This window comes from Cavia porcellus, unplaced genomic scaffold, assembly GCF_034190915.1.
Source record: "Cavia porcellus strain 051 isolate PalLab524CR breed Dunkin Hartley unplaced genomic scaffold, mCavPor4.1 scaffold_7, whole genome shotgun sequence".
NCBI lineage: Eukaryota > Metazoa > Chordata > Mammalia > Rodentia > Caviidae > Cavia > Cavia porcellus.
Window position 1 is genome coordinate 87025891 of NW_026947490.1, and position 9253 is coordinate 87035143.

The window sequence follows — 9253 nt, forward strand, 5'->3', positions numbered from 1 at the left end:
AAGTATATCTCCCCTTGATTAGGATTTCTTGCCCGGCACCATTCCTGGATTTTAAGTGCAGTTTCTCAGAGAGCCTCCAAAGCTGCTGCTCTCTATCCACCATGTTCTCCTGGAAGTCCAACATTTTTTCTTGGTGAGTACATTCAAGTTTCTTCTGGCCAGTGATTTAGCTCAGTAGCATAAGTGCCTTCCTGGCCAGCACAAGGCTATGAGTTCAATCCAGTTTTTGGAGGTTGGCTTCCACACTCAGTTGGCTTCAAAGCAAGTGGGCATGGCTGGGCTGCAGTTCAATGGCGGCTGCAAACCAAATCAGTTGTTGATACCTGATACATATTTACATGGCACATATCTCTATTTCAATCCAGAGATATTGTCTGTGGTACATTATCTTATAAATTCTATTAAATATTTGTTGAAAATGTAAATTTTTACCATATAGACTGTTATTTGAAAGTGAATATGTTTGTATGCATTCCAACTTACTCTGCTAATTTTTTCATCTTGTGTCTTGTCTGTGTCCACTGACATCAATGTCTGATTTTCTGCCAGATAATTATGTATTTAGTTACATTAATTACTAAGTAATGCCTCTAATATTTTTAAGAGTTTCTTCTCTATTGTTCTTTGCAATCTGCACAAGTATAGAGCAACGAAATATCCTATTTCCTGTGGGGTGGTTAACATTTTTATATTGCAGCAATTTTCTCTAGTTCTCTCTGGAAACTTAGCTTCCTGAGGCTGAGGCATGGGCCTGTTATGTGCTCTGCTGTCCCTTGTCTCAGATTTCCAAAAGACTGCCATGCAGAGTGATGCCATGCACTCAGCTCACAGCTGCTCTGTTGAGCTTCCCTCAGCACTGTGTTCTCTAACTTTCTACAATTAAAGTCTATGTTCTTTTCCAGTACCAGCATTTACTGTTTTTAATATGTTTTGAGGCACTAAGTTTGAGGAACTCAAATAATTCTAAATGTGCATTCATTGACATGGATTATGAAATCCTTAATTATTTAAGGTTTTTTTTGAAACATTATTTAAAATTTGTGATTTGATCTCTCATTCTAAGAGCATTCTTCAGTTTTTCTGCTTTTCATTTATAATTTTATTCCAGTATTGTGTAAGAGCCTGCTTTGCATGATTTCCACTCCACTGACTATGTTACATTCTGTATTGCTGTGTTGAACCTGGGTTACATGTGTGAATACTTCTTGGCTTGCTGTGAGGACAGTGTGCTATATTTTTCTGTGATAAACCAATCAATAGAATCCATCTATTATATTGCTTTGAATTGTTATTTTGATGAATTTATGTGTGACCTTAAAGATTGCTCTGCATTCTTGAGCTGTTAGTCACTGATGAAGATGTTTTGAACTCTTAAATATATACTTGTAAATGATTGAATTTTCTCTCCCTATTCTGTTTCTGTTTATGTAGTTGATTGCTCTTTATATGGGCCATATATTAAGGAATGATATTTGTTTCTAAATAACTGCTGATTGTACATGCGGAATATAATCCAGCTAATGTAGTGTCAGTATGTTTTGTTGAATCAATGGCATTGAGGTATGTCTTTTTGCATAGCTTACTATTTAACCTATCGTATCAGTGTGCACACAATAAACACTGCTCTCCAGATCATGAGAGTATTTGCAGATTACCTAGTTGTCTAGCTATTAGTCAGCTCTGACACCTGTTCTCTCAGTCCCTTTTAATCTGACCTGTTCTCCTTATAAAGTCTCCTCTCCTGACCTGTTTTCCTTTTGGTGAACTTCAAATTTCACAACAGTTAGCACTGAGTTTGTTACACTGATATTTGTAACTGTAGTTTGTTTATCACTATCTAATATGGAAACTGTCCAATCATTTCATATCTCAAGACATAAACAGATACAAATCAGTTAGTACCTGTATTGCAATTTATTGTTTTAATCATTTAAAGAAAATCTTATTCTCAAAGCTTTTGTGTATAGATTTAATGAGAACAGTGAAAGAGTCACAGGTGTATTCATAAAGTTTCACCAAAGGATCTTAAGCAACAAATGAAGGTAACCGTGTGAAAAATACATTCAGGTCAGAAAGTATTATTGCATGATTGATTACAATTCTTTGGAAATATTCCAAAGTTTACAATGTGCTCTTTTATGGAAATTATATTTTTAACTTATTTCCTTTAAGTTTTTAGAAACTACCATTGAAATTGCACATAGAAATATATTGTGAGATTTTGTGATATTTATCAATTCAATCATTTCTCACAGTCATTCACAAGTGCTGATAGGTGAATCAAGGCCAAAGTACATTCTCATTTATTAACTTGGTCACAGTTTCTGAGTCTGTAATTTCACTTGAAAAGAATCACATGTATTTCAAGGAATCATAGAACAAAATATTTTGTAGATGTTAGAAAGAATTCACTTGTGTGTAGATTTTCATAAACTCCATAGAAAAGGCGTTTGTGAAATTTAAGAATAAATCTAATTATTTTTTCTTCCACACTTCAATATTGTTTGGTTATACTCACAAATGTGATTTAGATTTTCTTTTCTCTTCATTCTTTTTGCTGGGTCACATAAATTTTGCTTATTTTTAGATTTGTGCTCATTGATCTTAACTCTATGTAAAATCTTTGTATTGTGTTCTCAATAAATGTTTTCTTGTTTAATTCCAATTTTCATAGATTGCAACTTCTAATTTTCATGGATGCTTGATTTTCTTCAGAAGATTTTTGCACTAACTATTTTTCAGTATAAATTTCACAGTAATTCATGTTTCTCTTTACCATTTCAATTGTTCACCAATGCATATAGGCAAGGATAGTGTGCAGGCCAGATTTCTAGGGACATACTTGTTTCTTTATGAATGTAAATGAAAGATATTGTGCTTTCTTGCCTAGAAGCACAATGCCAGCTGAATTGTGACATAATCTTCCATGTGAATGAATTGAAGGTTGTTTTCCTTTCCTGAGATCCATTTGTCCACTCATATGAATGTTGAATGTCAAATGTTTTCCTGTTTATTAGGCAAAATGTTTCCTTGAACACAAATATTCAATGTTTACAGGCATTTTTTCTCTAACATACATGTACAGTTGTTGGAACTAATCAAAGGTACATTTGAATTCTCTTTTTGGTACTGGAAATTGTATTCAGGCCCTTGCAAATGTCACATGTGTGCTTGTACCATTGAGATATATCCTGGGTGCAAAGTTGTGATTTGTCAATGACTGTGAATTAATTTTAATTTTCATTTGGTACAGGGTTTAATGAATGGCCTCACTTTGTAGTCTGAACAGTCCTTGTTACATAGCCCAGGGTGGACACTATGCATGGCAAGCATGAAATTTCTGGTAATCCTCTTACATTATGATTTCAAGTTCTGAGAGTACAAGCATATACTACTCCACTGTACTGAACTATTTCTTCTGTATTTAGTGACCAGTTACTTTGCTATTCCGCAATTTTCACTCTAGTTCAAGCATTTCATATATGGTTTTTTCCCCACATTATCTTCCTTTGCACCCTAGTGGAATTTCCAGTATATACATACAAGGAGATAATTTAGTATCCCTGAGGTATAGATTTATAACTACATTTTCCCTTATTTCCTTGTCTATAGAATGGTCAAATAAAACTTTTCTGTCATTAAATTTTAATCACTCAGAAATCTATATTCATATTCAACTAAATATTTATATATAGATCTAGATTCAAGACCATGATGCTGTTGATAAAAAAGACAAACTCCGTGTTATGAATAATCAATATTTTGTGAATGGTGGTTTGCATCCTAACACTTTGAGCTCTGCTTTAAAGTAAGTGAAAAACTACACTATTGGTGGCCCTGTGGGACAAACCATGCTACAGTTCTGTGATTGCTTTAGCAGTGTGTCATAGTCCAGCATCAGTGTTACTGGGTGACTATATTTGAATGTACTTGAGTTTTGATGACCATAACATGCAGTTAATACTTGAAAGCATGAATTTCAATTAGACTACTTATTACAGGAACTGAGATATATCAGGTTGTGTATGCCTGAACTTCAGGACCCTTGTCATTATTTAGGAGACAGTGACCTTTGAGGATGTAGCTGTGAACTTCACCCCAGAAGAGTGGGATTTGCTGACTCCATCCCAAAAGAAGCTCTACAGAGGAGTGATGTGGGAAACATATATGAATATTACTGCAACAGGTAAGGATGAAACGTTTGTTTACTAACAGCATTAATTATTGCTCATTGATACAGTTTAATATATTTGATAATAACATTTGCTTGTGTATCTCAAATCTGATTATACTATACTATGAGTATAAATCAAATCATGTATATTTTAATGTACAATTATAGTAAGTGTATTTTATTTCTATGTCCATATTACAGGAAAAATATGGAATAATCAGCAAATTAAGGAAGAGGACAAAAATTGCTCAAGTAATATAAGGTGAATGAAACACATAAGAGAAAGAGAACATTACTTAATTGTCAGTGTGTGAGCATAAATATTAAAACAAAGGAACCTGAAGAAATGAGATCATGTTATACCTTATTTAACCTCAAAAAATACCAAGAGATACACTTGATTTTATTTTGTATTATCTGGGAATCCATCGAAACATATTGAAATATAAGAATCAGAGGTAATTGTAATACATGTAGTAAATAACACTATCTAATGTATCAGTTTAAAAATTGCCTTCATGATCAACATCATAGAATTGTATGATAATAAATTAAAATATTGTATTCTGATATGTAGGAAATGAACAAATTTTGAAACTTGATAAATATCCATCTTCAAAATATCATTTGGATATACATGTGAATACTGAGACTTTCATGATCTAGAATTCTTTTCACATAGAATCAGTATTCCAAATGAAAATGAATTCTGCTGTTACAATAAGTACTCTGAAAATACCCTATAGAATATTGAGCTGCTCATGTTTAAAATTCCTCATACATTGTTGATGGATACATAAAATACAAACATGGTAAAAACTATTCAGTGGTCTGAAAATGCAAACAAAATGTTTCATATTGTTTCACATGTACATCCACAATGATATCCTTTTTTAAATCTTTTGAGCCATGATTTTATACTGTAGTTCAGGTTGACTTTGAGCTTACTGTGAAGCCGATAATGGCCTGAAACTCCGAGCAATCCTCCTGCCTCTACCTCCTGACTGTTGAGTGGGTCATACTGTGTCATGATGTGTAATGATTCTCTCAGTATATTGTCAAATACATTAAAATCATCAAATGTTAGTGAACCATGAGTGTGTTGTTTGTTAAAGCACATGAAAGGGCATTTACAATATCTAATACAAGAATCAACTCCCAGTAGCTAAGCATTGAGAAGAGCCCAGATGCCCATCACTGGATGCCAAGGTAAAGAAAATTTGGAGTCAGCTCAACACTGTGGTGCATTCCTGCAATCGCCAAGCAGCTGGGGAAGCTGAATCAGCAGGATGAGAACTTGAAGTTCAGCTTGGACAAGTTGATGGTCAATAAAAATCTCTCTCAACAAAACAAATAATAGGTCAGCAAATGTAGTTCATTCTATGACCTGTGTTTAACTCGACGTTTAAAAAAAAGCTATACAGGGAACCATGATATCATTTCCCAATAAACAATAAGTACTGGACCTTAAGTGAAGTAATTCAGACATAGAAATGGAAATATCACAGGTTTTTCTTGTCTCTCTTTCTCTCTCTCTTTCTCTCTCTCTCTCTCGGTACTGAGGAACGAACTCACAATCTCATGCTTGCCATGCTGGTGCTTATGCTGCTGAGCTAAATCCCTAGCCACACTCAGATTTTTTCTTAAATGAGAAATTAAAAACTTATTTGAGAAGTGAAAGTAAAGAGAGAGAATATATGACCAGAAATCCTTATGTTCTGTAGATGATCAGGCTAAATAGACAAAGGGGAGATTAAGACACGAAGAGCTAAAAAAATGATCAATGTTTGCTATTCATTTGTACCAGTGTCCTAAAATGATATTAAGTATTAGAATCACGTAACAATTTAAAATTGCCTAAATGGAGCAGAGGATTTATCTCGGGGCATAAGTGCCTGCCTTACAAGCATGCAGTTGTGAGTTCAATCCCTGGCACAAAAAAAAAGTAACAATTTTTATAATGAATAGTATTTTGAAAGAAGTCCTGCAGGGCAGTGAGTCAGTTAACCATCAGAATTACTTAGCAGGAATCAAACTAAATTTGTCATCATTAAAAATATTGCTAATGTGGAACCTTTTCCATTGTGATTGATGTCTTTTTTTATTTCTTCACAGAAGTGATGAAGACAATTATTTGAGAATTGAAGAGCAGCCATATAAATGTAATGAAGATGTAGAGACCTGCAGTGATTTCCAGTCCTTTCAGAAGCATGAAATGAGGAACACTGTAGAGAGATCCAGTGAATACAGGCAAAATGAGGAGGAGACATCTGTTCTTAGTGAAAAAATTCACTCTGGGCAGAAAATTTTTGTAGGTAACAAAAGTGTGAAAGCCCACACAACACCTAACAGTGTTCAAACCTCCAAGACAAACCACAATTTGGGAAACTCCTATGTACAAAAACACTATGAGAATAATTCTATTTCTTCATCCAATATTGAAAAACCTGTTAGAAAATATGGTAGAGAGAAATATCATATAATTGAAAAATGTGCAAAAGTATTATCTCACAGTAATTTCTTTAAAAAACATAAGAAACTTCACACTGGAAAGCAACCATATGAATGCAAGCAATGTGGGACAGCATTCAGTAGACTCAGTGGCTGTCAAAGTAATAAAAACATTCACACTGGGGAGAAATCCTTTGCATGCAACAAATGTGGGGAAGCATTCAGTACAGCCTCTACTTGTAAAGTACATGATAGAATTCACACTGGGGAGAAATCCTTTGTATGTAAGCAATGTGGGAAATCTTTCCGTCAAAATAGTGACCTTATTACACATGAAAGAATTCACACTGGGGAGAAACACTTTGTATGTAAGCAATGTGGGAAATCTTTCAATCAAAAGCCTAGCCTTCTTAGACATGAAAGAATTCACACAGGGGAGAAATCCTTTGCATGCAACAAGTGTGGGAAAGCATTCAGTACAGCCTCTGCTTGTAAAGTACATGATAGAATTCACACTGGGGAGAAATCCTTTGTATGTAAGCAATGTGGGAAATCTTTCCGTCAAAATAGTGACCTTATTAAACATGAAATAATTCACACTGGGGAGAAACCCTTTGTATGTAAGCAATGTGGGAAAGCTTTCAATCAAAAGCGTAACCTTCTTAGACATGAAAGAATTCACACAGGGGAGAAATCCTTTGCATGCAACAAATGCAGAAAAGCATTCAGTACAGCCACTGGTTGTAAAGCACATGATAGAATTCACACTGGGGAGAAACCCTTTGCCTGTAAACAATGTGGGAAATCTTTCAGACAAAAGAGTGACCTTATTAAACATGAAAGAATTCACACTGGGGAGAAACCCTTTGCATGCAACAAATGTGGGAAATCTTTCAATCAAAAGCCTACCCTTCTTATACATGAAAGAATTCACACAGGGGATAAAACCTATGTATGCAACAAATGTGGGAAAGCATTCAGTACATCCTCTGCTTGTAAAGCACATGATAGAATTCACACTGGGGAGAAACCCTTTGTATGTAAACAATGTGGGAAATCTTTCAGTCAAAACAGTGGCCTTATTAAACATGAAAGAATTCACACTGGAGTGAAAACTGTTGCGTGCAACAAATGTGGGAAATCTTTCAATCAAAAGCCTAACCTTCTTATACATGAAAGAATTCACACAGGGCATAAACCCTATGTATGCAACAAATGTGGGAAAGCATTCAGTACATTCTCTGCTTGTAAAGTACATGATAGAATTCACTCTGGGGATAAACCCTTTGTATGTAAGCATTGTGGGAAATCTTTCTATAAAAAGACTAACCTTATTAGACATGAAAGAATTCACACTGGGGAGAAACCCTTTGCATGCAACAAATGTGGGAAAGCATTCAGTACATCCTCTGCTTGTAAAGCACATGATAGAATTCACACTGGGGAGAAACCCTTTGTATGTAAACAATGTGGGAAATCTTTCAGTCAAAACAGTGGCCTTATTAAACATGAAAGAATTCACACTGGAGTGAAAACTTTTGCGTGCAACAAATGTGGGAAATCTTTCAATCAAAAGCCTAACCTTCTTATACATGAAAGAATTCACACAGGGCATAAACCCTATGTATGCAACAAATGTGGGAAAGCATTCAGTACATTCTCTGCTTGTAAAGTACATGATAGAATTCACTCTGGGGATAAACCCTTTGTATGTAAGCATTGTGGGAAATCTTTCAGTCAAAAGCCTAACCTTATTAGACATGAAAGAATTCACACAAGGAATAAACCCTATGTATGCAACAAATGTGGGAAAGCATTCAGCACATCCTCTGCTTGTAAGGTACATGATAGAATACACACTGGGGAGAAACCCTTTGTATGTAAGCAATGTGGGAAATCTTTCTGTCAAAGCAGTCACCTTATTATTCATGAAAGAACTCACACCCTATAGAACATCTTTGGTACAACCAATATACCAAAACATTCAGTAAACAGAAGTGCTGAAAATGAACCCTTTCCATTGATGTAATTAATTTGTGATGTATTTTAGCTATAATAGTAGCTTTTTTGTATAGAAAAGAATTCACTCTATAAAAAATCCCTATCTATATGAGAAATGAGTAAATGGATTTGTTTATACATTCTTACTTTATAACATCAAATATATCACACTGGGAAAAATCTTATGAGCATAAGGAATATGGGAAGACTTTCCATACCATTGAGATTGCCACTACATTTAAGAACTCCCTCTGTGTAGTAATTCTATGCAACTGAACAATGGTAGATCATATGTAGCACACAAAAATGCCATAGGGAAATATTGCACACAAGGAAGATATCATATATATGTAGGCAGTGTGGCAAAGATTTGCTACAGTGCTCCCCTTTTGAAAACATCAGATTCCTCTCACATTGGGGAGTAACTGCATGTAAGGAAGATTTGGTAAAAGTTCAGCTGATAGCTGCTAACCTTCTGAGTGATGTCATACTATGTCCCAAGATTATGTATGCCATGTGGGAAAGTATTCACTATACATGTTTATTGTCAAAACTGTGAAAGTAATCCGAGTTAAGTGAAATCATACATATGTAAGGGACTATTTTGAAAATAATTTCAAAATTAGT

At 34.7% G+C, this 9253-nt stretch overlaps 1 protein-coding gene across 1 annotated transcript; it reads left to right on the top strand.

Moving 5' to 3' along the window:
* Nucleotides 1–6293: 6293 nt before the first annotated feature.
* On the top strand, nt 6294–9027 carry LOC134476763 (zinc finger protein 260-like). Its single transcript, XM_063252430.1, has one exon. The coding sequence runs from the start codon at nt 6390–6392 to the stop codon at nt 8574–8576; it is 2187 nt and encodes a 728-aa protein (XP_063108500.1). The 5' UTR covers nt 6294–6389; the 3' UTR covers nt 8577–9027.
* The last annotated feature ends 226 nt before the right edge of the window (nt 9028–9253 follow it).

What these genes read in the sequence shown, in the direction of transcription:
- LOC134476763 (XM_063252430.1), top strand. Translation starts at nt 6,390, where the DNA reads ATGAGGAACACTGTAGAGAGATCCAGTGAATACAGGCAAAATGAGGAG.